We start from the raw sequence: 26354 nt of genomic DNA, 5'->3' as shown, positions 1-26354 counted from the left end.
TATTTTGAGATTCTAAACCAAATAAATCCCAAATCTTTAGATACTAAGTCTTTATCTTTAGATTCAAAGTCATTATCTTTAGAGACTAAGTCATTAATGTCAGATGTCAAAATGTCTGTTCCTGATTTTTCCACCTAAGTGAATATTAAACTGAGACAGGAGTAACTCTACTGAGTGGATGTAGCTTTCTTAAATCACTGGTGGAAGTGGAAGCTTTAGCCGTCTGCTCTGTACCTGAGGCGGTTCTTGAGTGTGTGGACCTCCCGGCTCAGGCCCTCGCTGGCCTCGGTGGCGTCGTCCAGCTCTCTCTGCAGTTTCCTGCGGGAGGCGTTGGCCCTCGTCGCCTCCTCCTCAGCCTCCTCCAGCTGACGTTTCAGCTGCTTCATACGAGAGTTGGCTTTCTCCACCTGCACGCACGGAAATGAAACACAACTGTTCAAGTAACTTAACCCTTATAATATATGGGACAGCAGCAGGGTTTCAATCTGAGCTCTGTACATGGGTTGTGTTTGAGTAAATGCTGCATGCAATATGTCATTGGAAAGCTAATTCTCTTCTGATTTCATTGATAAAACCTATTGTAGGATTCAACCAACACAACTAACATGTCCTAAATAGGTGTTTTTTGTAAAAAGGCTAACATAATGACAGGTCAACCAGAAAGTGGTTGATCTGAGTTTCCCGTACCTGTTCTTTGAACTGGTCGGCATGGCGACGCTCGTCCTCCACCTGCATGCAGATCTCTTTGAGCTTCTTCTCGGTCCTTCTCACGATCTTATTGGCTGCCGCTCGCTCCCTTCAGTGGAGAAACAGGCAGTGGTTATAAATGTTTCACAGTATGAACCGATTTATGCCAGGTTTATCAGTATTAAGTAAAGGAAGCAGCTCCTACTTTGCCTCCTGCTCCAGCTGCTCCTCCAGCTGTGCTATCTTGGCCTCCAGGGCAGTGATGGAGGCCTTGAACCTGCTCTTCACGGAGCCCTCCAGCTCGCCCAGCTTGGCCCTCAGCTCCTTGTTCTGACGCTCCAGCTGCTGCCGAGCGTTTTCACTCTTTTGGCCCGTGCTGCGCTCTGCACTCAGCTCTGTGGTCAAGGTGTCCACCTAAAGGAGACGGACAGATTCAAAGGGCAGTAGGAGGTGAGGTTAAGTTTTAGAGCAAGGGGTGACACACATACGGCTTAAATACTGAGTCATTATTTTGAGATTCAAGCTCATTATCTTTAGATACTAAGTCATTATTCTGAGATGCTGTGACTTTATTTTGAGATTATTTTGAGATTCAAAGTCATTATCTGTAGATACTAAGTCATTATTTTGAGATAAGTCATTATCTTTAGACACTAAATAATTATTTTGAGATAGTAAGTCATTATCTTCAGATACTAAGTCATTATCTTTAGATACTAAGTCTTTATGCTAAGATACTGAGACTTTATTTTGAGATTGTTTTGAGAGCGGGCTCTGCTCACTTGGGGCTTTATTTTTGAGGTTCAGAATCCAATGGGTGACGTCACGGTGACCTAGAACTAAACAGTAGATGGCAGCAATGCGCCCAAATTTGACCCTTTTTCTTCAGAAATTTCCAGTTGTTAATAAAATGTTTTATCAAAGAGCAGATCAGTAAATACAAACATATTCTTTGCAGAATGCCTTGTCACAGACTGTCGCCAAGCAAGCTAACACATCACAGTTGTCAATTTGATTTTAAAAAAGTCGAAACTACTTAGCAAGCCTTCAGTCCCAAATCCCAAAGTAATCGTATCAGACTATTAATATCACACAATAAGAAGCAAAATAAAATTATTAGCCATGTCAACAATTTTAGTTACTCATTAAATGGGTTAATCAACTACGCAGAGCAGGAGCTACTCTGACATTTCACCCCACCTGCATGGTCGTCTTCCTGAAGCGGTCATTGAGCAGCTCCATGTTGCCCTGTTCCTCCTCCAGCTCCTCCTCCAGCTGGGCGATACGAGCCTCCAGCCTCCTCTTCTCATCCATCAGAGCCGACCTGACACAAAGAAAAAAAAATATAATACACGTCAGAGGTACGCAAATGATGGAAACCTGGAACAAATGGGATCCAAAGATCTCTTTTGGTACCTAAGTGCTTGGATTAATACCTGGTTAATATCACTTCATATTCTTTTGACGTTGCAGAAATAACTGGTTGCTTACGTTGAATATATTCATTTTTGCTCCATTTTAAATTGTAATTTACTTGTGGATCCAACAGCTTTCACTACTACTGTTATTACTATGACTTGCAGGTTATCATATGTCCGGAAAAACACTGACACAAGCAACATAGAATCCAAGCATCATTTTTGGGGGGATTTCAAGTTTACTTTTCTGACCAGAAACTCTATTTGTGCCAAAAAAGATGCGTCTATTAACAGGTTAACTCACTTTCCAGAGGTGCTGTTGGAGATTTCATCCTGCAGCTCATCCCGTTCCTGCTCTGCGTGGCGCCGACCTCTTTCAGACGCTGCCAGATCCTGCAGAGAGGAAAATGTTGTACCTTCTATCAGACTGTCATTTCATTTAGCTACAGACCCGTGGGGCGTTCCCGACCTCGTGCAGCTGAACGATCTCGGCCTCCAGACTCTTGAGCTTCTTCTCGTTTTCCTTCGACAGGGCAAAGATGTCGTCTCTGGAAGCCCGGGCGTCTTCCAGCTCCCTCTGATAGTCTTTCATCTGGGCCTGGAGCAAGCAGCGTAAAATCAGTAATGGAAGGCGTGTAAAGTTTAAAATAATCCAAACTCTCGGGTCTGTACCTGTAACTTGCGCAGCTGTTTGATGGCCTCGTCTCGGGCCTTGTTGGCTCCTTCTATGTGTCCCTCTATGTCCTTCAGGTCCATCTCCAGCTTCTTTTTCGCAGCTACAGCCAAAGCCCTCTGCTTCCTCTCGTCCTCCAACTCTGCTTCCATTTCTCGCACCTGGGAGGAGGACACAACACGAGCCGTTAGTGTGGAAACGGTAGCACAAGGGATTAAAATGAATGTTTCATTTTTTCACCTGTTTGACGAGCGCTCTCTTCTTCTCGTCGTTCTGGTCGTCCCGGCCCTGGAGGTCTCTCTCGTACTGGGCCTTCATGGCCTGCATGTTGACCTCCAGACGCAGCTTGGCGTCCTCCGTGGCCTGCAGCTCGTCCTCCAGCTCCTCCAGCTGAGTCTTCATCTCCTCCAGCTGCTGCTCCAGAGTGCGCTTGGACTTCTCCAGCTCGTGGACCTAAACAGAATTATGAGAACAACGGTAAGACGAGAGGAATAAAAGAACAGGAAGGGGCACAGGGGGAGATAGCGGTGACACCCACGTTCTTGCCCACGTCATCCTTTGAGCTCATCAGATCTTCCATTTCGGCTCGGAGCTGCTTGTTCACCCTCTCCAGCTCCTCCTTGGCCTCCAGGGCCTCGTCCAGAGCTCTGGTCATGGACAGGGCTTTGGTCTCCTTCTCTCTGGCCTCGGCCTCGGCTCGGTCGCGCTCCTCTGCGTAACGAGCGGAGATGCTCTTCTCCTCAGCCAGCATCTACAAAGGAGATGGGATGTTTAGGAACATGGTGACTTCTAAACAGAAAACTCACCGTCCTTCTGCCTCACACAAACCTTCTACTCATGCTTACAGAATGATTTGCACAAGTATAAAGTGTAGGCGAATGTAGGCTCTCCGTCCCTGAAAGAAATCCACCTATGATGATTCTCACCTGGTCAAACTTCTTCTGCTTCTTCTCCAGGTTGGACACAATCTGTCTCTGGTGATCCAAGTCCACGGTCAGATCATCCAGTTCCTGCTGCAGACGCGTCTTCGTCTTCTCCATCTTCTCAAAGGCGATGGTCTTCTCCTCCAGGCGCTGGTTGGACAGCTCCAGGTCCTTCTGCAGCTTCTTCTTCGCCTCCTCCAGGCCTTCAATCGTCCCCACATCATCTTCAAGCTTCTTCTTGCTCTCTGAGAGCTACGGACACCAAATCCAAATCAGAACGAAACCAGAACAGAAATCTGATTGTTCCCTATACACATGAGATGACGTCTTTACCTGAGCCTGCAGAGTCAACAACTGCTTGTCCAGATTCTTGCGAGCCTCCTCGTCCTCCTCCTGCTGCTCCTGCAGAGCGTTTTTCTCCTCCTCCAGCTGGCGAATGCGACTGCTGAGGTTCAGCTTCTGACGGGTCTCCTCCTGGAGCAGCTCCTACACGAAAAGGAAACACGGCCCCAGTTATTTAAGAACAGATTCTTCAGATTCTTAAAAAGAAAACACGATTAATACTAATACAAAATACTTCTTCTTGTCACCTGTGTGTCTTGGAGCTGACTCTCTAGTCCAGTGACATCTTTGGCCATCTTGATCCCTTTCCTCTCTGCGTCTTCCAGCAGGGCGGACACATTGTCCAACTCGGTCTGTACGAAGAGGTTAGAACCAGGAAATTTGTTCAAGTCTAAAAGATTTGAAAATGTGCAGCTAATGATCTGAAGAACGCTCCATCCAGGACCTGTACGAGTCCAGGGTCAGGAAGTGGGCCAGTAAAGCTCCTCGTTAATTGTGTACACTTACTGTTCAAGTCCGTTGCATATAACATCTGCTCCTGACCTTTATTTTTTCTTTTCTTTTTTTTATCCTGAAAGTCTAGTTTATGTTGAACGGGTTTCCATTTTTTTTTTTACGCTTTTATTTTTACGCTTATTTAAGCGATCTGTTTTGTATCAATGAGCAAATGGTCAAATTCCTTCTATGTGCACTCATATTTGGCCAATAAAGCTGATTCTGATTTAAAAATCATTGTTTCTGCATGAAGTCAGTCACATTGAAACTTTTGGTTCATATTTTATTAATATAAGACAAACACAGTCAACCTCAAAAAATGAGACTATGTAACTGTCCAGGAATCTATGAGATGTGAGCTAAACTAATTATATACAGAAAAATATGGAGTTTATTTTTCCTCTGTTTTTACCTAAAACCCCAAATATTAAAGAAAACATTTCCCTGTGTATAAGACGAGACATCCCAAAACTGACATCTGATAATAAAAGCTAGGACCAAATAATGTACCAGAATAATGTGATAAGACGTTATTTGAATACTGAAACTGAAAATACATGATCTCTTGGTACCAGCTGACCAGCTTTTAGAAATTTGTGTCCCTGTCATTGGATTGGACACATATTTAAACAGTGCACAATAGGGAGGAAAATTAATTAGCATTTAACTAAAACTGTCCATAAATGCAGTTAGAAATAATCCAAATACCAAATAAAATAGAGTAAATCCATTCAAGTTGCATTATCTTGCTTCAAAATGTGTAAATGGTTCCACCTCCTTATGTTTATACTTCAATTACTACAACAACAGTTATGTGTGCTGTCCTCTTGAATGCACAGGAAGTTACCTCATAAGATGCCGACTAAATCAAATCAGCGTTCCTCTTTCCTCACCTGCAGCTTGTGGGAGCGCTCGGCCAGCTCCCCCTTGGCCCTCTCCCCCTCGGTGACCCTGGCCATGAACTCCTGCAGCTGAGCCTCCAGCTTCTTCCTCTTGTGCTCGGACTCGGTCTTCGCCTGCTGCAGGCTCTTCACCTCCCCGGCCAGCTCCTTGTTGGCGCTCTCCTGGCTCTGCTTGGTCTTCTCCAGGTTGGCCTTGAACTACACATGTTTAACATTAGTGTAAAAAGTAAACATTAAAGTGTGAGGTCTGGTATTGTTTCTGATTGTTACCCTCTTGGCCTGCTCCAGCTGTTCAGACAGCTCCTCCAGGGCGGTGCTATGCCTCTGTCGCATCTCCTGAATCTGAGCCTCATGGTTTTTAGTCTCCTCCTCGATGGCTTTCTTCAGCTCCGCAACCTCCTGCTCACGCTTGGTCCTGCAGAGAACAATGGAAAAGATATTGCCAAAAAAAGAAAACCCACAGTCTATTAAAAGTATTTTTAGAACGGAGCTCACCTTAGCTCCTGCTGGGCCGCTGTCGTATCGAGGGTGTCCTCCAGTTCGGTCTTGAGCGCCTCAAGCTCTTCGCTCAGGTCCCTCTTGAGCTTCTCGGCCTTGTTCCTGGCCTGCTTCTCTGATTCCAGGTCTTCCTGCAGCTCAGACAGCTGGGCCTGCAGCTCCCTGACCTGCTTCAGAGCGTTGTTCTTATGGCTCACCTCTTCTTCACCCCTGGTACATGACAAAGAACAATTTAAGGAAAGCATGGTTTGTGTCATGCACATGTGGTTAATGTATGTCTGATGTATGGATGATGAATGCATCGTCCTCCTCTCCTCCCTTCTCTTCTGTCCCACATCCCTACAGGGCCTCAAACAGATGGATCCTTGTTATATGAGCTGCTCAAGGTTTCTTTCTGTTAAAACATTTACTTTAATCTCTCATCTTAATGCTTGATCTGTTTTAGGTATAGACTGTAACAATGGGTTAGGGTTAGGGTTAGGGTTAGGCGCTATTCATGGTACTCATTCCAGTGTTAGGGTTCCTATCCATCATCTATCCTTCCATCTATCTTAAAAAGTCAGCAGATGAAAATTGAAAAATTGGGAAAACTTATGAATACCACCACAAATTACCACTCATATGGCTCCTTAACTCTGTTCCTTGTGCAATATCTGTACAGTTACATACACATTTATTCATTAATACCCACTTCACGCAAACAGTCTTTCCTCTCCATCTTTGTTTGATTTATTGTTTATCCTCTTGTTTTTGTTTCCTGCTGGGCTCTGACTGGACCTCAAGACATCAACGTTTTAAAAAAAACTTTATTCGAGCTCATGCAGCTGCATAAAATCTCCACCAGGTGGCAGCATTAGCAGCAGCAGCACAGTCACTGTTTGTCCTAAACTGTTGCTTCCTCCAACTGTTGATGGAGACTCAAATAACCCACACACCAGTCAGACTGCAAACACATTCCAATGCAGTGAGAATCAGAGGATAAATAGTCAGTTATCAGCCTTATGTATATTTTTTTCTTTTTTATCGGTGTCTTGTGAAATGCTGGGTTGGCGTGAACATATCCTGTAACAAATGTGGTGACTAAGCGGCACTTATCTCCCTCCATGAGTTGATATTAAACCCCATATTTAGCTCATGCCGTTATGCAACACTGGCTTCTCTGTCTCCTACCTCGACTGCATCATCTGCTGCTCCTCTTCCTTCTTGCCCAGCTGCACCTTCAGCTCCTCTATCTGGGATTGCAGCTCGGATATCTGGTCCTGGAAGTCGGACGTCTCCCCGTCCAGCTTCCTCTTGGCCTTCTCCAGCTCCTGCCGCGTCTTCTCCTCTTTCTTCAGTCTCTCTAAATAAGAAGACGGGGGGTTAATAAAAGACACATCTTACGGCTCTCAGTGATCTGTATTTCAGGTCACTCCTTTACCCTCCAGGTCGACCATCAGCATCTCCTGCTTGTTCTTGACCTTGCCCAGGTTTTTGGCCTTCTCTTCCTCTTCAGCTAACGTGGACGTCATCTCATTGATTCTGTCCTCAAGCAGCTTTTTCTCCTAAAGGGTGGACTCGGGTTAGCATGCAGCCATAGCCTCTCAAACCTTCTGCAGACTTTCAGAGTCTTTTCTCTCTCTCGCTCATTCTCACCTTTTGGAACTTGGAGTTCTGGTCCTCTAGCAGCAAAAGATCCTCCTCGTACTTCTTAATTTTAGCTTCGGCCGTCACTTTCTCCAGCTGCAGCTTCTGCCTGGCAGCTTCCTCTTCATCCAGCTGTTCTTCCAGGTCCTGCACACACATAAGCGTAATTAGCACTGTGCATGTTTGCATTTTGGAATATAGATGTAGGTAAATCACTGACGTTGTTAACTGTGCCGAAATAATTTGGTGGCGTGCTGACAAATTCAATATAAAATGTCCAGAATATGAGTTTAAATAAATCATTATATATGATCACAAGCCGCTTCACTGCGTCCTTATCCACTCCATTCCACTCATTATTATTAATTTAATTCAACTAATTAAGTAACATTTTTCATGGTTTGAAATTGCAATCATGATTTTAGTCAACAAACATGTGTTTGTTGTTGCAGTGTGTTTAAAAAAACGGCTGAAATTATGAAGCTAGCTGTTAGCTACGTTCGCTCACATCCTGTGCATCTCCTGGGGGCTAAGCCTAGTGACGCCCCTGAGGTAAATGTCATGGCTTTGAAAAGTCGTCCACACTCTCTTGGACACACCTGGATGTGGGACTGCATCTTCTTCTTCTCGTTTTGCATGCCCTGCGACCTCTCCTCTTCCTCCTCCAGCCTGGACTCCAGGTCGTGCAGGATCTCCTCCAGCTCCTGCTTTTTGGAGGCGAGGCGAGCTCTCATCTCCTCGGCCTCGGCGAACAGCTCCGTCTCGGCCTGCAGCTGCTCCGCTAGGATGTTCTTCTCCTCCATCAGCTGCGTATAAATGATACCTCCGTTAGCGTCGACGCTGAAGAACGAGCTTCAGAATATTCCAACTCGCGATCGCAACCGACCTGCTGATGCTTCCTCTCCATCTCCACCAGCTCTCCTTCCACCTTCATCTGCTTCTCCTTCACTTTGACCAGCTCCTCGTCCTTCGCCTGCATCTCCTCCTCCTGCCTGGTCACCTGCAGCAGCGGCTTCACCTGCAGGTCAAACATGGACAGTTAGAGGAAACACCTTGAGCTCTTGGTGCATACATTGAGAGCTTAGATGCACTGTAGTTTGAGAACTGTGTCCACACCTTAGTGAAGAGTCTCCACCACTGCCAATGGCGCAGCTTCAAGTAAGCAGCGCAGTTTCTCTGGAGAACCTTGAGTGCACTGAGCTGCTGCTGCTTCTTAGCAAAGGCCCTGGAAAGAATAACAACTGAGTGAGATAACAGTGTTTCTCAAATACAGGGCAGCATTGACTAATTTAACCCTCACTTGCGCGCCAGATATCCTCGACACACGGCCTGGAAGTAAATGATGATGTCTGTGATCTTCAGGTCCCTCTCCTCCTCCAAGTGAGCCAGGACTCCTGCCCTGAAGAAGATCTTACTTTGGCCAATACGGAAGAGGTTGCCATCGAGCTCCAGCGCTTTAATCTATCAAAGAGAACGAAGTGAGGACGTAAAGACTTAAGTTTTCAGATGCTGTTTGTGATGAGAAACCTTTCGAACGGTTCCTTACCATCCTCTCGCACGCCTGCTTGCCATCCATGAAGCCCTTGGGAATGGCGTTAGGAGTGAGGATCTCATACCTGGACACAAATTTTAAAAAAGAGAGAGTTATTGGAGAGAAAGTTTACATAACATTATGTTTTGTAAGTCTCCCTTGTGCCTCCAAAACAGTTGTCATGCATCAGAGATTGGACATGGACCCTCTGAGGGCAACAGGATGTTGTTACTTTAGGTAGTATGGGTTGAGGGGAGGGATCATCCCACAGATACTTGATGAGTTTGGGACGTAGTGACTTTGGAGGTCAGGTTAACACCTTGCTGCTCCTGGTGGGGATGGTTGCAGAGTGTCATTGCTATGGGGTGGGGGTGCATGGTCTGGTCTAGGTGGGCATCCACTTCTCCTGTCAGTGGTTTTAATCTTGTGGCGGATCAGTTCAAGAACTTAGAAACACGAGCTCTAAAACATCACCTCTGTCTGAACTCCTGGAAGACGATGCGGTTGGGGAAGCCCTGTCTGCAGATCCGGATCCCCTCCAGGACACCGTTGCACCTCAACTGGTCCAGAACCAGGTGGGGGTCCAGTTTTCCAGCCTGGATGAGGAAAAAAAAACAAAAAAACAATGCAATGACATGACATTATTTCTGGTCAGTTTATTTGCCGCAGGTGCATCTGCAACTACAGAAATCCCTTTGACAATCCCAGAGAATTGAGACCTTACCCTTTTTTCGTGGTTGGGGATGATGCAGCGGACGAAGTTGGGATTGGTGTTCCTCAGCGTGGCCATCAGCTTAGACAGCTGCTCCTTGTACAGCTGCCCCACGGTGCGGAACATGCCCTTCTTGGTCTTGTAGGCGGCGCCGAACGCCGTCTCGTTCATGCCGGCGACCTGGTCCAGACCCACGATCCGGTCAACTGACGACAAGGAAGACAGGTAAGAAACTAAAACGGAGATTTGATTCAGTGTGAAAACAATGTCGATATGAATGTTTGTCTGGAAAATGATGCCAGGGACGAGGTTTGTTCTTTGAGCATGAGGACGAGACAGCGGCTGGTTTGGTTTTACAGGCAAGGATTTGACAGCAGATGGTTTCTCTCAGGGAGATCTTGAATGTTTTAGAAGCGAGGGAGATATGACCTTTTAAATACGAAAAATACACTAAAATAAGGCCTCAATATGTCAAATTTTGAAATGCTGAAAGAACCAAAACAACCAAATGGTAAAATCTAACCCTAACCCTAACCCTAAATCTGGTTCTGTGTTCTTAGGTCTAGCATCTTGGTGTCCTGCTGGGATTTAACACATCTCTGTGGATTCATTTCCAATTAATACGAATTACAAAGACAAATAAGCTCAAATATGTTGCATTCATTCTTCTTTCTCATTTTTATATCATATGTGCTCAAATTCTTATTCCTCCCTGCTTCTGCTTTCACATTAGGACATATATTTTCACCGGTTATCAAGGTGCAAAACAGTGCACTTTTTAATATCTTTGTTTATCTTTAAATTTTCAGGGAATGATGACTCATTTATCGGAATAAAATGCATGGGAATGAAATCCAAATTCAAAATTTGTCCTTATAAGCCGAAGCTAATAAAAAATTCACAAATCAAAACTCTGAGAAATGAAATGCTCCCATGTCTAATTTAAGCAATCGAGAGCACAACCTTTGTGTATTTTCCTTTAAGGTTACATCTGGACAGCAGTTAAGCAACACTTTGTCTTTTAATATGAATGATTATCAGCACAGAGGTGGATCAGATGTCTGGCATGCAGGTTCCCTTATTGTTTTAGTTCATATAAATGTCAGCAGAGACGTAATCAGGAACTTAAATCAATTCCTGATCCAGTGCCGATCCCCAAAATGAGATTGGACGCAGACATTTTATTTCCATCTGCTGTTAGTTGTCCAGCAAATGAAAAACTTCAAACTATCAGAGGAGTCGGGAGACGTATTTTTCTTTCGGCTTAGCTCGTCACCGGCCAGCAACAACAACAGAAGAAGAAGGAACGTTTTGAGCATCAGGAGGTTTTAAAATGCAACCAGAGCCGAGCCATGCAAAGCCAGAAGGGAGACGGGAGGAGGGAGCGTTTGGATAAGGTGTGCACAGTGTGGTCAGAGGAAGAGGAGGAGGAGGAGGAGCAGCCAGCGATACGTGGAGCTGAGGAGTTAACTATGATTCACCTGGAGCTTCATGGAGCCCAGACACATTGTCATAGAAAGAGGCTCTCTGAAACGTCTGAATGTCTACAGCAACAGAGAGACACGGACAAGAGGAAGAAGAAGAAGAAGAAGACAGGAGAGTGAGGAAGAGTGAAGAAGAGAGAAGTTGACATGCACACACTTATACTCGAACCATGAAACATCTAAACAGCTAATTAGCTGTTAAAGAGGAAAACTGTTAACCTTTAGGTTACTATAGCTGCTTATTAAAAGGAGATTAGTCCAGAAGGTGAGTATTTGCCATCAGAAAATGCATTATTAGCAATTACACCAATCAGGCATAACATTATGACCACCTTCCTAATAATGTGCAGGGCTCTCTTGTGCCTCCAAATCAGTTAAGACTCATCAGAGAATGGACATGGGTCTTCTGAGGGTGTCCTGTTGTTTTTTTTTTTTTCATTCCTAAACCATTTTGTCATTGCTATGGGGTGGGGGTGCCTGGTCTGGTCTAGGTGGGGGCTACATACATACAGTAACATCCACATGCCAGGTCCTAGAGTTTCCCAGCAGAACACTGAATTGTCACAAGATGGTCGACGTTATTCACGTCACCCATCAGTGGTCATAATGTTGTGGCTGATCGGCGTACACCATTCATCACTGAGCTCAGAGAGAAGATGGTGGTCTAGGATGACTTTACCTTACGTCCACTTCGTGTTTCTTGATAATAAACTCATCAGGTATCAATACACGTCTGTACAAAACTGAACCGAGCTTCTGCAACGACTCACCGTCTTTCCAGAGCTCAGCCACGAACTTGTCGGTGGACTGGTGCAGCAGCGTGGCTACGTTGTCGTTCAGAGGATCCATGTTCTTCATGAGCCATTCGTCTGCTTTGTAGTCCACCTGTGGAAACACGCCAGCGTTAATTCGACTTGTTGCATATCCACACTGCTCAGATGAAAGAGAAGGAGAGCAAAAACCACTTTTCCATGGATGTCCCAAAAATCTCCATTGAAGGTCTCTGTCATTCCGTCATTCACCTGCCAACTTAATCTACTTCCCCACCACCACCTGCCTCTACATGCCAATAGTCAAGTTTCTATCCACCTTTATCCATAACGATTCAACTCTATAAATGAGCAAATATCGAAGTATAATATTTCCGTTTCATTCGTTTTTTTGGGTTCTCCTTGTCTGCTTTAGGACTTGTTTTCGTCCATTTTCATGCAGAAATTTCGAAAATTTTGACGGGTACATAAAAAGAACCCAATTAAACAAATAAAACGGAAATATTTCTTCAGGAAAATGAGCCAATATTACATATTATATATCAGTGAGAGGGAGGGGGGGAGTTAAGTGCACCTCTAGGATTACAGGTTAGTTTCACGTTCAAATTTGACTCCATCTGTTCAGGAGTGTTTCCAATCAATTTCCTGGAGTTTGATCTTCACAACATGATTGTTGAACTACAATGGCACAATGGCACGGACGAAGGAGCTTTCTGAGGAGCTCAGATAAAGAGTTGTTGATCAGAAGACTGGAAGATATTACAAATGTTTAGGCTTCGTGTTGGTACCACCACGTTCCAGCATCAAGAACCTCATCACACCATGAAACATGGGGCCCTAATGTCCTGGTCTGTGGTTGTTGTGCCGCATCTTGTCATCATTGATGGCCCAATGTATTCTGAATTATGTGAATTTCATATATCAGAGGTTTCATATATGTCAGAGGTCCAAATCATTGTTTTCAAAGTGTTTTACCCCAAATTCAGCCTTGGTCCAGCCTTTAACAAATAATGGATAAGATGCTTAAGCCTCGAAGGAGTTAAGTCTCCATCTTTTTGAAAATTAGCTGGCGAGAAAAATGGAAAAGATTGATAACAAAAGAGGTGAAGTATCTCTGATTTGTGCGACAGCCATCAGGCTTCATATTGGTGGTCGTTGCTAATTTCAACATACAGCACATATACTGTGTATTTTCTTCTCTGATTAACTGCCTCTGGTCTTTTGCTCCACCTTGGCTGCAAAAACCCGCGCAGTACATCTTAAGTGACGGCTAGATTCATGGCTAACGCTGTTTCGGAACACGTCTCTGCAGCAGATGTGCTGCATATGGCACGTCAGACCGTGTAAAGAAAGCAGTAGTTGTAGAAGTTGTAATCACATAAAGGAAAAACCACATGTCAGTAAAAATCCAAGTGGATTGAGCTTCAAGTTGCACAACGGCTAAAAAAACGAGGGCTTTTCAATTCAACTCAATTTTATTTGTTTGGCGTCGATAACAACCACAATTGTCTCCAAATGCTTCACAGACCGAAAGCATGAATTTATACATGCGTCTACAAACAGGAGTACATGATACTTCTAGGTCATGTGTGATGACACGTGGAAGATTGATGGTGGATGCATGAATTTCCAGCAGCGCAGACAGGAAAACCGTACCGTGTTGAGTTCGAGTTTTGTCTCGCGTGTATGTTTTTTTTTTTTAAAAAAAAGAACGTCTGACATACAATGATGAGCGTCAGATTCCAGCAGAATATAATAAGTAATTGACACCGATGGCAACCTGAGAAGAAGAATGTAAGAAATTCATCTGGGTTCAATCAGAATCCTGGAAGAAAGAAACAAACTCAGACTGTTTTCACTAATTTCCCTCCTCTGGATCAGCCTGTCATGGAATATTTATTTGATGAATTTTAAATTCAATCAAGTATTCATTACTGGATCCTAAATATCTATCTTTCCTGTATGTCATAATAAGAGCGAAGCCCGAGACAGATGTTTGGACTCCGTGAGCCCATGAGCGATACAGGTAGAGCTCCGATTCTGCGCCACGACCGACAAGTGTCTCCTCTGGAATGCTCTGGAGCGCCGTATCGTTTTCCTCTCCGCGGATGGCAGGCCGCCGCGCGAAAGGTGAAAGTTGAAAACCTCCGTTATGTAAGCAGCAGGCATCAAAGACTCAAAGATCTCACACCAATGCGAACCAGATGTGGTTTTTCCTGATGCGGCGGCAGCTCCACAACCGGGCTATTGTTTTTGAGCAGCGACCTGGTTAACCACGCTGGCAGAGGAGCTGGGTCTGTTACTGTATATATAGGAAAGCACAGAGGATCTGAGGCTATGAAGGGAACTTAAATTGTCTTCTAAAACTGGCAAAATGCATTTTTAACTACCAACCAGAATGCAGGAAGCAATTTCTAAGTTGCAGTTCGTGCTAAATGCGGCAGCGCGTTATTGGGTTTTAAAGCTCTAAATTACCTCTGTCTGACATGTTAAAGATATATGTAAAGATCCTCAGGCTCAAATTTCCTGATTGTTACAAATGTTTCAACCAAAATGCACAGAGAGGCAGCCTCTGCTTATTATGGCCCTAAGCTCTGGACTCGTCTACCTGAGGGTTTTAGGAGCTTTAAATCTGTTGAAACCTTCAAATGAAATGTTAAGACACATCTTTAAGCATTGCTTCTGCTTGAGATGCGTTTTTATGTGCTTATGATTTTACTAGGCTTTTTATTATTAATGCTCTACTTAGTTTTTTATTAGTCTTTTTATTATTCATGCTTTTATTTTGTTTTTATTGGGCTTTTTATTATTATTCATGCTTTTATTTTGTTTTGATTAGGCTTTTTATTATTATTCATGCTTTTATTTTGCTTTTTTATTAGGCTTTTTATTATTATTCATGCTTTTATTTTGTTTTTATTAGGCTTTTTATTATTATTCATGCTTTTATTTTGCTTTTTATTAGGCTTTTTATTATTCATGCTTTTATATTTTTTATTAGGCATTTTATCATTCATGCTTTTACTTAGTTTTTTTAATTAGACTTTTTATTATTCATGCTTTTATTTTTTTATTAGGCTTTTATTTTATATTTTTATTAGGCTCCTTTTATTTTCTTGTTTTTATTAGGCATTTTATTATTATACATGCTTTTATTTTGCTTTTTTATTAGGCTTTTTATCATTCATGCTTTTATTTATTTTTTATTTTATTTTTTATTATTCATGCTTTTATTTTCTTGTTTTTATTAGGAATTTACATACATGTTTTTATGCTTTTTTTATTTCTGACAAATGTCTTTACTGTCTTTTGTGACAAGCACTTTGTGTTGCATTTTATGCATGAATTGTGCTAACTTATAAATATAAGTTTATTATTACTAGTAATAGTAAAGTTAACAGGCCTGATGTACATACCCTTCCTGCGTAGTGGATGATGCAGAAGTCGGCTTTGTCCTTGAGTTGCCGTGGCTTTTGGAACTTGGTGTGGGTGCCTTGCTCTTGCAGGACCTTGTCGATGAACGTCTTGTCCGTGGCTTTGGGGAACCAGCACTCCTCGTCCAGCAGAGCCAGAATACCCGGGGGGTTATTCTGAGAAGACATACTTCGTTAAATACATCACATTCGAGAGCAGACGCTCATGCGGAGAAGAGCTGCCACTGACCGGCCTCTCGATGAGGTCGATGCACGGCTGCAGGTCGAGGCCGAAGTCGATGAAGCTCCACTCGATGCCTTCCCGCTGGTACTCCTCCTGCTCCAGGATGAACATGGTGTGGTTGAAGAGCTGCTGCAGCTTCTCGTTGGTGTAGTTGATGCACAGCTGCTCAAACGAGTTCAGCTGGAAGGAGATTAAATTAAAAAAAAGTCTCTTGTTTAGTGATTTATTCATTCGCATGAATTGAATTTTACGTCACGTCGGACCACTGGGTGTATTGTTGAAAAATTCAAACAATGATAAATCATATTCAAACTTTTACACATTAATTTTAAAAAATACAAACTACGTCAGCACGGTAAAACCAAAGTGACACCTGTCATAGGAAAAAAGATATAAATAAAAAAACACCCAACAACCGACTGTTGGCGTGTGCAACCTTAAATTACTACTTTTTGCATCCACCGTAGAAAGATCATGTTTTCTGTTGTGCACTAAGGCTCCAGAATCTTTACCTCAAAGATCTCAAAGCCGGCGATGTCCAGGATGCCAATGAAAGACGCCCCCTGCCGCTTGGTCCTGTCCAACGCTTTGTTGATGCGATGGACCAGCCAGCGGAACAGCCGCTCGTACGTCGCCTTGGCCAGGGCTTCGACAGCAAAGTCCGCCTGAGATAAAAAACCAAGGAGATTAACATGAAAGACATCCATAAATAATAGGTAATCAAAGTGAGACAAGGTACGGACGTCGGGCACCGAGCGAGAATTATGGCCCAGATGTTTTGGCGGATGACCTGTCCAAACATGTGCTATGAGTTTGATAAAAATCAGAGACAAAATGAACCTTTTTCAGGTTCCGGTGATATACAGTTTCTAATTGATTTGGACGTTTTTCCAATCCGGAGTTTTGGGTTTCATCTTCGTAGATATTATTGCGCCTTCATCAATCAATAAATGGCTTCGGTGCAACTTCACCTGCTCTTTGGTCTGTGCCTTCTGCACGTAGTCTCGTCCCACTTTGATCCTCGGGGTCAGGATGGCCCGGGTGAACTCCATGACGTTCATTCCAAGCAGGTGACAGAGTTTCTGCGCCGCTGGGAGGAGAAGAAGAAGAGAATACGTGACATTCAGTTTCATAAAATCACCAATTTGTTGTTGAATCTCCCGAATTTGATGGACGTTTGATGCTGAATTCAAACAAATACATTAAAACTGAACTTCTGAAAGAAATTATTTTAATATAAGCTACCATATAAGCTATTCAAATAATACACAGGTTCAAATATATATATATATTTTTTTTGTTTTGCTTCAAACACGTGCAACAGTAGGACGACTGTGTAACTGTCATAAACATAAACATACCTGAACATATAAAGAAAAGAAAACAAATGTCTAATGTTGCAGTGTGCATCTGGAATAGGCTCTCGACCAATAGTGGGAAACCTGACAGAGTCAGTGTATAACATGCTGCCTCCTGATTGGTTCAGCAGCGATAGGGGCGGGGCCTACCGTATACAGGAAGCTTAGATTGACAGGTCTAGTGTGGTGCTCTGTTGAGACTTTACTGAAATATGTTGGATTCATGTTCATGTGTATGTAAGGAAATTTTAATTTGTGGGGAAAATTGTGGGTCAAAATTTTAAAAATATATGTAAAAAAAATGTCTAGTCAACCAAAGATTTTGTGACCCCTCAGCCCTCTGCGGTACCTACCTGATATTCACGAATCACTCGTGAGGAGAGCTCAGTGTTTACCTGTGTTCTCGGGCATGGAGGCTTGATCGGTGTTCCTCTCCTTTTTAAAGATGATGTTGCCGAACTGAAGCACGGCGGAGACCACCTTCAACATGCCTAGAAAAGGACCGGACAAGACTAAACTTTACTGACGCCCAGGGGGGAGTTAGGTAACGTCAGAGAGAGAGAAAGGAGGTGCACTTTGAATCGGGGGACACATCTGGAAGCGTTACTCACAGACTATCTCGTCGTGGGAGAAGCTCATGATGTGCATGGCCTCCATCGTCTCCTGGAAATTGTCCTTGTCCTGCTGGCCTGGGATGGGAATGTTACCGTTGGACAGGAAGCGGTAGCTGTTGAAGCCTTCGAGGAGCAGGTCGGCTGAAGAAGGGGAAGGGAAGAAATGGAGTCAATGTCAATTTTAATCATAATCATAATACATGTCTGTGCAACAACAAGTCATCCAGCCTAGAGTGTCTTTAAAGTGCATTAAGGCCATTTTGTCCTGAAACGTTACAATTTAAATTATGTTAATGAAGCTTAAGCGAAAGTATAATAAGGTTTAATATCTGGATGCACAGTCTTGTGGTTAATTTGGGCTATTTCTGTAGTTTAATTCTCTTAAGACTAGACAGACTATTAATCCACAAAGGAAATTCATCATAGCTTAGTTGCACTTAAAAAAATCAGTTTAAAACTGCGTGGAATTAGAAAATAATAATAATTTAAATATTAAAATAAACAGAAATAAAAATATATTAATAAAAAATAATAATACATTAAATTGTATTAATAATATATAAATAAATTAAAACAAAATTAAGCAATAGAATCAAACTAACAATAATAATAATAAAATAAATAAAATACAATGGCCAAAAAAAAAAAAATGCACAAGAAAAGATAACTACGGAATCCCTAAGCGGCCACATTTATATTTTTTTTGCTTTTTTTGGCCAGAATGACAATGAATTTAAAGGATGGGAACTTTGGAACTGGTTTCAAGAACTGAAGTAAACAATGCACTGGACAAGTGCAGGAAGCATGTTCACTACTTACACTTACCTCAGTTCTCCAAGCCAGTTCCTAAATTCCCATCCTTTAAATTAATTGTGACCCTGACTTTCAAATCGTTTACCGTGCAGTCATCCTCCTCCTCCTCCTCCTCCTCTTCTTCTCTATCAGCCTTTCTGCTGCTTATTACTCGTCTCTATCTCCCACCCTCATCCCCTCATGTTCCTTCCATCTCATCACATTTAACCACGACACAAGCTCTTGTTATTCCAACAAATGTTTGCTGTTTACTAAACAATTATTAAATTTATTCGATAGCCCAGAAAAAAGAAAAAAAGATCCAGTCAAAGGCTCCGAGACAAATTACGTAAGTGACGGAGACTTGGCCGACCTTCTAAATCCACTAGTTCACAGGAGAAATATGTAAAGTGTGGCTTTGTCAGTGTCTGTACTTCACCATGAAACAATGTGCTAACGAGGTAAATTAGACGCTAACAAGAGGGAACTGTTTGCTCCGGTGCTTCTAATTCAAACCAGCTTTTTGTTCCCTTCCCCCGGAGCAAACTCCCCCCACCCCCGAGTCACTTATCCCGAGATCCCGAGCGGTGAGGTGACACTCACTTCGAAGATGCTCTCCGGCCCCGGCCAGCAGGCGGTAGAAGATGTGGAAGGTCCTCTCATCTTTGGCCTGCCTGATGGCCCTCGACTTCTCCAGGAGATCTGAGAGGGTTCGGGGTTAAGAAACGTCCCTGTCACGCTTTAGGAGCAGCCAAAAAAAATGATCCTACTCTCCCGAGGAACGTTAGAGAAACCAGACAAGTTTATTCTTTTCCTCGTCAGGAACAACAAACTAAAAATGTAAAAGAATGAAGAATAATGATTTCTTTTGTGCTAAATGCTCTCTAGCGTTTTCTGGTCGAAGGGGGGAATTTTTTTTGTTTTTTTTTGTGGTTACACATAAGCTGTGGGGACTTGTGAAACCCTACCACTGCTCCCTAAACTCAACGTGCACCCTGCCCTCAGCTCGCTTTGCCTTTTATTTTTTTATTTTCCCACATCCTCCTCCTTCAATGATGAGGATACAGGTTTCAATGTTTGCCCCGACGATGTAGCCCGTCACGTCAAAGTTCACTCTGATGAACTTCCCCTGCAAGGAAAAACAACAAACAAACAAAAAACAATGCGCATATTTGCGTTAACAGTCATCGCAGCTCACAGGTTAATACGAATGACGAGAGCGTGTTCGCGAGTGCAGCTGTCCTCCCTGTATCTGTTGCCCCCCTCCCCACCTCCCTCGGGGCGCAGCTGCGTTTTTAAATACCACCTTGTGAATTCTTGCCGATGACAGAAAAGAAAAGCGTCGAGGAGCGAGATGTCTATATTAGGAAGCGCCAGGTTAACCGGTCAGGAGGAATCTCAGGCATCTGTGTGGTTTCCTGACACTGAGTTCGTGCCCATCTGTCCGCCGGTGATTCATGTGGTTAATCTCAACCACATGGTTTATCCAAAAAAGCTTGGAGTGAAAGTTCTTGACCATCACAGTGTTCTGATGTATCACTTTTACATGTTAAAGTGTTTAAAAAGACAAACCTTGTACGCAAATGTGCACAAATGCCTATAATTTTCTTTTTAATAGTTAAAGTACATGAGTTTTCTCTATAAAATATGATATAAATGTAAAACATGGAGGCTGCACAAAGCCAAATGCCTAATGATATATCAGATTATGACTTTAAAATACTGTATAGGAACATAAAAACTGGACATAAACATGTAGTATATACTCCACAGTTGGAATTATGAACGTTTCCTTGCACACACGTGTTGCTGCAAGTGTAAAATGAACCGATAGTCGGCTTGTCGGTTTGTTCTGGACCTGATCCGGACTCGCTGTATATTTAACTGGAGAGAATGATGATTTTAACAGGGGCTGCAAACTCACAAAGCGAGATGAGTTGTCATTTTTCACCGTCTTCGCGTTGCCAAATGATTCGAGGATGGGGTTGGCTTGCAGGAGCTGGCGTTCCAACTCACCCTGCGGAGAAAAAAAAAAAAGGGGGTAACAAGCCAAATGTCAAACATTTCCAACTCCTGACTTTTTATTTGTTCATGTATTTTTTTTATTTTTATTTTTGTGCATCTAGTAAAACGTACGGAAGCTTGCAAGGCTTAAATGTGGGTAGCAGAAGAGAAAGACGTAGCCAGGTCTGTATGATGTAAAACAACCTGTCAGACAGTTTATCTGCTGGCTTTACGAAAACCAACCACGGCACGGTGTGATTTCTGTGAAGCGAACTCGACAAGCGGCAAGAAAAGCCAAACAATTTGACAGAACCAGCGAAACCACAAGTAGGCATCACCCTCAGCGGCCTATAGTAGAGTGGTTAGTTTGAGTCGAGGAGTGAGAGGCCTCTTCCCGTCTAAGACATTCCTCCGGCTGTGATGATTACACCACCATATTTATATACAACAAAAAGGAAAAAAGTGTACCACCACGATGGTAATGATGGCTTCCTCCCAAAATCTCAAAACCTGCATTGAGAGGCGGTTGGTTGGAAAATTCCCTAGAAGCTCAGCCAAAGCCAAAAATAGGAAATTTAGACCCCGTCTTGAACAGACTGAGGATTCTTCTCTGTGGACTTGATAATAATCCGTTAACAATCTGAATAAAATGCCGCATTTAACCACCTCAATCACAGTGTTTAATTTAATTCAGTGTTGTCAATAAAGTTAAAGAAAAACAAAAGTTCTTAGTTATGTTCAGTTAGCAGGTTATTTGAAACTCCACAGGGGCCAGAACCAAAAAATTCCTTTCGCATACACCTATCAGCCACAACATTATGACCACAGCCAGGATTCAATGTTCTGTTGGGAAACGTTTGGACCTGGCATTCATTCGTGTGGATGTTACTTAGATATGAAAGCACCCACCTGTACCCCACCCCATAGCAAAGACACACAAACATGCTTTAGGACAGGGGTCCTCAACGTTTTTCAGGACAAGGACCCCAAACTGATGGAGACATTTAGTAGGGACCCCCTTCCTACCTACTATATGTGTTCTATATTAAACTAGACCTCGATAACTAAAATATGTTGCTGACTGTCAGGTTCCCTGCAATTGGCCGAGATCCTATTCAGTCCCGAGGTGAAATCCCAGTCCCACAGCCACTCTACTGTTGCACGTTTGAAATAATAAAAAAAAAGAATATTTGAACCTGTGTGTTATTTGAAAAGCTTAATCTTTATAAATAGTTTAATACAGAACCCATATAGCAGGTAGAGGGTCCCTACTTAATGTCTCATCAGTTTGAGAGGTGGTCATAATGTTATGCCGGATCGGTATACAAGGTTTAATAGGGCGAAACGAGTATTGCTTTGAACCTCTTGTGCAAATCCAAACCATGCCGAAACCCACAAACAGATCCTCTCAATCTTTCACTGACACTTGTGAACGCGCGAACCGAATGTCGCAACAATTAAATGAACAAACAAAAAACTACGGGGTTAATCCTCCAAGCATTTCTTGGCGCCACGAGACAGAAACAACACCAGCACAAAAAAAAACAAAAAACAGAAGGAAACAACAATCTCAGAAGAGGTCTGGAAACAAGAATGTTGAGTTCTGGCAGGGGTCTAAATTCAAAGTTTAATCTTTCTGGACAGACATATGGGCCACACATGGAAATACAATATGCAGCACCTTTGCAGAAAAATATACAAGTATAAGGAGCGGGATAATCCTTCATGCAGCATTCCGATGTCTCTGCTCGGTCTGCTCGGCCTGTCTAAATGTGTTGATGAATGCACGAGTCCCTGCAGAAAAACTGCCGACAACAGTAGGGAGTAGTCACTCTCCACGCTACGGTGTATACATCCATTTACAAATGGCGTGCCTGCTCTTCTTTCTCATTGAGGGAATGACAAAAAGCCTGCTCTGCGTCTTTTCCTGCATCATGTCTTTCCTCTCCCTAAATCCCCGGCTCTACATTCCTCTGGCCCGGCGCTCGGAGGCGGCCGTAATGCAACGCAGAGGGAGAGCGGCATTGAGGAGGTCAGCTACCGAAACGCTTAAACACGAATTCACTCGGAAAAAGAGAGAGTTGCGTGCACGCGAAAGCTGCAGGTTTCAGGACTCCCCTCCGCTCCGATAGTTATTAGATTTTCAGAGAGACATCGGGTATTGGTTTACGGGAGAAAGAAAAATAGCTTCTGGAAAAATCAGGCAGAAAAAAAATAATAAACAAAGCACAAGAAAGAGAAGATGGGTTGAAGTCATTACAGAAATCATTTAAAATTGTCTTCAAACTCTAAACATGCGTCTATAATACATCACAAAAGGAAAGCATGCAATTAAAGACTTTTGGAACGGTCCTTGCTATCTCTGGATACGTGATTAAAGAAACATGAAGCTTGAGGAGAGATGTTTAGTGAGGCTGCGGTCTGTCTTTCACGCTGTTCTTGTCGAGTAAATTGAAATAACAAACCAGAGCCACGTAAAGTTTTAATGGCAGGTATTTGACACGACATGTGTTTCCAATAAAAGCGGTTTCCAACCGTTCTAATAAACCGGCACCGACTGATAAAACAACGCGTTTTATTATCATGAGCCTGCTGGTTTGACGGCAGATTCAAACAATCATGTGAGGAGACTGAGCCAGCACAAACAAATACCTCATAAAGAAAGGAGCTTAGATTAGTCCGTCAACGTTGTCGCGGAAGCGGCAGAGATTTAGAGAGAATGGGCATGCAAATGCACACAAGCATGACAAAAAATACAAAAAACACATGTATATATATATATATATAAAAAAGGACCACACAGTCGTTTTTGAGAAAGGGGGAGGATACACTTGCCTGTAGCTTGAATGCTTTGGGGGATTCGGGCTGTTTGTTACGGATAAACAAATGCAAGTGTTAAAAACCTGAAGCGCTCATGTCAGGAAACAGAACACCAGTACATACACTGGCTACACTCTAGCAGAATGGCATTGGATAGCATGAAGCATTAGCAGTGATTGGTCAGTGAACATCTGTTTGGTTAGCTGATAAGTAAAGCTTTCTAAAATTAAGCTAAGCAGTTTTTTTTACCTAGAACACATTAACATTACAGTACATGTAAGGAAAAGCTTGATAAAGATGGATAATTAGATGAAAAACCTGATATCACTAAACGCTACAGCCATTAAACAAGATAGCAGCTAGCCAGGCTCTGTCCAAATTAAACAGAATCGGCGTACTTAAATTCACCAGCTAATTTTTTGACGGATAGTCTCAGTCTCAACAATCTCAACATAGCATACTCTAGAGGATTGCCTGTTAGCCTGAAAGGTAGGAATGTTTTATTGCTAACGCTGCTAGCTGCTTCATTGGCGGTACTTGTAGGTACTTTACCTAGAACACATTAACGTTACTGTACATATAAGGAACAGCTTCACATTTTGGGAAAAGCAAAAGTTCTAGAGTTAGATGAAAAGATTGATACCACTCTCACAAGTTTTTGCTGAATGCTACAGCCATTAGCCTAGCTTTTCAAAATTTCTTTTGAATAAGATGTCAGCTAGCCAAGCTCTGTCCAACAGAAACAGAACAGGTAGGTACTGGTCATGTTCACTAGTTCATTCTAATCGACAACAAAACCAGCTGCTGCTTCTTCTTGTAGACTCGTTTCTATCGTGGTTATGTTGAACGTGATTATCCAGATTCAAACATGTTTAATTTAAATTGGACTGACGAGTTTCTCGATGTCTCGGGAGGTTTAAGGGTGGATCTTTAATGCCACACATAACGAGATAATCTGTGCTGATCCAATTGTCGGGAAAGGAAAAAAAAAAAAAAAAATCCTAAACCCTGAGCCAACGTTCCCTTTTAAAACCATGTTTGTTTATACGATGGGAAAACTGACTCTTCACTATTTTATAATTTCTTGGCTCTGAGCAGTTGCCCGGCAACCGGGCAGAGAGGAATAATGCTGATCCCAGCCAAGAAAAACTTTTGTACACAAACACTTCAATTATACTTTGGTTTTTCAATTGATTAAACAAATGGGGAGCCCAGTTAGCTATTTACAGTGTTATGCTAGGCTAAACGCTCGCTGGTTACCCATAAAATAACGAGAGTGATATCAAGCTTTGCACGCTCTCTGGCGTTTATGAGAGGAGAGGAGAGGATTTTTTTTGCCAGGGCTAGAGGAGGAGAAACGTAGGCAGAGGGGTCTCACAGGAATGTTGTGGTCTTTGCGTCCTTTGTGTGAGGAGGCAACGTGGGCCAGGTACTGGATGACCTTCTTCGTGTTCTCGGTCTTGCCGGCGCCTGATTCGCCCCTGAAAACAAAGGGTGTGAAAAAGTGAGAGGTTTAAACATAAATTAGAACCTTTTTAAGACACATTTTTAGGAAATAATCTGTCTGGTAGAGCACAACCAAAATGTGGTAAAAACCCAACACCAAAATTACTCCCACTCATTATCTCAGCTGCTAAGAAAGAAAGTTTGTAAAAACCCAAAAGACACGATGAATAGAGAGGGAAAAGGGAGGCAAGGCGAGCGAGTAAAAATCAGGCTTTTCTTTGTTAATCTATCCGTTTGTTTGTGAGTCTGTTTCACTGGAGAACGCTGTGGTTTTTGGTGAAACGGTCTCCTAAGTTTCCAGGCCCCGCTTCTGGGCTGTTTCTAATGATAGCTGTGTTGAGGCAGGGCCATCCACACGGCTCAGAGTCCAGAAAACCCAACGGCAAAACCAGGCCAGCGACACTACATCTAGCTGCATGCCAGTGGCTTTAGTATAGGTTGCCATTAGCTCTGCTGCACATGGAGTGCACTGCAGATTTAGCTGCTGAGCTAGAATTTAACGGGCGAGTCCTCGAATGCAGAAAATGGGCATAGGAATATAGGTCAGCTATCGGAGTTTGGCGTGAAGTCTTCATAGTTTTACTTTTATAAATGATGCAAACATGTGGTTTGAAGAGACGTTTTACATTGGAAGTTTTACTATTTCCCGTTTCACTGTTCTCATGAGTCAGCGGGTCAAACAGAATTCTCATATGACTCTCAAAGCAGCTCTCTGAGGCTAATTTCGATAATATTGAGGGGATTCCTCAAGGGAGGTTTTCGAAGCTCAATGCGGCAGCTCTGTGCGCCGCCATCTTGGCCTGAATCTGCAGAGAGGTGCAGAGTGAGTGGAGGTTGACAGCTAGAGAGGCCACACCCTAAGATATAACTTATATTATTTAAATAGGTGTATTATATAAGAATTATCCTTCATACAGTTCTTATTAATGGAAAACTGGACTTTTAACGTCCTCATTTCTGTTGAAAGTTGGGGACTGACTCACTTTTGGAGTCGACCTCAAGTAGTCTTTTTGAGGAACTGCAGTTTTTGGCACTTCTTTCGTTTAAAGCCAACTTTACAATACACTGATCAGGCATAACATTATGACCTAATACTGTGTAGGTCTCCCCTGTTCCTCCAAAACAGTTGTGCTTCATCAGAGAATGGACATGGGCCATGTTGTTAGTGGGGGCCTTTGGACCCTATGGGTCGAGGGGAGGGTCTCTGTGACGTTACGACACAAATGAATGCCAGGTCCAAAAGTTTACCAGTATTTGTGGGGGTTCAGTAACACCTCCATCATTCCTATTATATACTCCTTCTTATGCTTGGACATTTGCATTTATCTGTAAATACAAGATTTAGATTTTTTCTTCAAAAACTGCTAAAGTACAAAACTAATCAAGGTTTTCTTTAATTCTATGCACAAGAAGGTCAAAAGTTGCGCATTTTCTGCAAAGACAAATGACAACTGAACAACTAAACAGACCAAAAAAAAAAGAATAGAATAGAATGGCTCCACTGTCACCAACAGAGGGTGTAGTTTTCAGTATTTAGGGCAG

General features: G+C 42.8%; 1 protein-coding gene across 4 annotated transcripts in view; it reads right to left on the bottom strand.

Moving 5' to 3' along the window:
- LOC124997441 (myosin-10) overlaps positions 1-26354 on the bottom strand; it is a 65273-nt gene that overhangs the window by 4066 nt on the left and 34853 nt on the right. The window contains exons 5-42 of one of the 4 annotated variants that reach the window (XM_047571128.1): positions 24685-24787; positions 23322-23351; positions 20407-20499; positions 19548-19611; positions 19086-19184; positions 17688-17831; positions 17472-17567; positions 16690-16808; positions 16231-16383; positions 15725-15898; positions 15478-15651; positions 12062-12176; positions 11289-11351; positions 9820-10013; positions 9570-9691; positions 9111-9180; positions 8865-9025; positions 8681-8789; positions 8451-8582; positions 8164-8370; positions 7574-7711; positions 7359-7482; positions 7109-7280; positions 5936-6148; positions 5711-5855; positions 5432-5638; positions 4292-4396; positions 4035-4187; positions 3705-3953; positions 3317-3529; positions 3019-3231; positions 2778-2939; positions 2575-2703; positions 2410-2498; positions 1888-2011; positions 893-1101; positions 688-796; positions 235-407 (exon numbers count right to left, since the gene is read on the bottom strand). In XM_047571128.1, the coding sequence (XP_047427084.1) occupies positions 235-407; positions 688-796; positions 893-1101; positions 1888-2011; positions 2410-2498; positions 2575-2703; positions 2778-2939; positions 3019-3231; positions 3317-3529; positions 3705-3953; positions 4035-4187; positions 4292-4396; positions 5432-5638; positions 5711-5855; positions 5936-6148; positions 7109-7280; positions 7359-7482; positions 7574-7711; positions 8164-8370; positions 8451-8582; positions 8681-8789; positions 8865-9025; positions 9111-9180; positions 9570-9691; positions 9820-10013; positions 11289-11351; positions 12062-12176; positions 15478-15651; positions 15725-15898; positions 16231-16383; positions 16690-16808; positions 17472-17567; positions 17688-17831; positions 19086-19184; positions 19548-19611; positions 20407-20499; positions 23322-23351; positions 24685-24787 (5349 nt within the window). The remainder of the gene's footprint in view (positions 1-234; positions 408-687; positions 797-892; positions 1102-1887; positions 2012-2409; positions 2499-2574; positions 2704-2777; positions 2940-3018; positions 3232-3316; positions 3530-3704; positions 3954-4034; positions 4188-4291; positions 4397-5431; positions 5639-5710; positions 5856-5935; positions 6149-7108; positions 7281-7358; positions 7483-7573; positions 7712-8163; positions 8371-8450; positions 8583-8680; positions 8790-8864; positions 9026-9110; positions 9181-9569; positions 9692-9819; positions 10014-11288; positions 11352-12061; positions 12177-15477; positions 15652-15724; positions 15899-16230; positions 16384-16689; positions 16809-17471; positions 17568-17687; positions 17832-19085; positions 19185-19547; positions 19612-20406; positions 20500-23321; positions 23352-24684; positions 24788-26354) is intronic. The other 3 variants (XM_047571129.1, XM_047571130.1, XM_047571131.1) reach the window with 3 other exon arrangements.

Source organism: Mugil cephalus, chromosome 20, assembly GCF_022458985.1.
Source record: "Mugil cephalus isolate CIBA_MC_2020 chromosome 20, CIBA_Mcephalus_1.1, whole genome shotgun sequence".
Lineage (NCBI taxonomy): Eukaryota > Metazoa > Chordata > Actinopteri > Mugiliformes > Mugilidae > Mugil > Mugil cephalus.
This window is presented reverse-complemented; position numbering and strand designations above follow the sequence as displayed.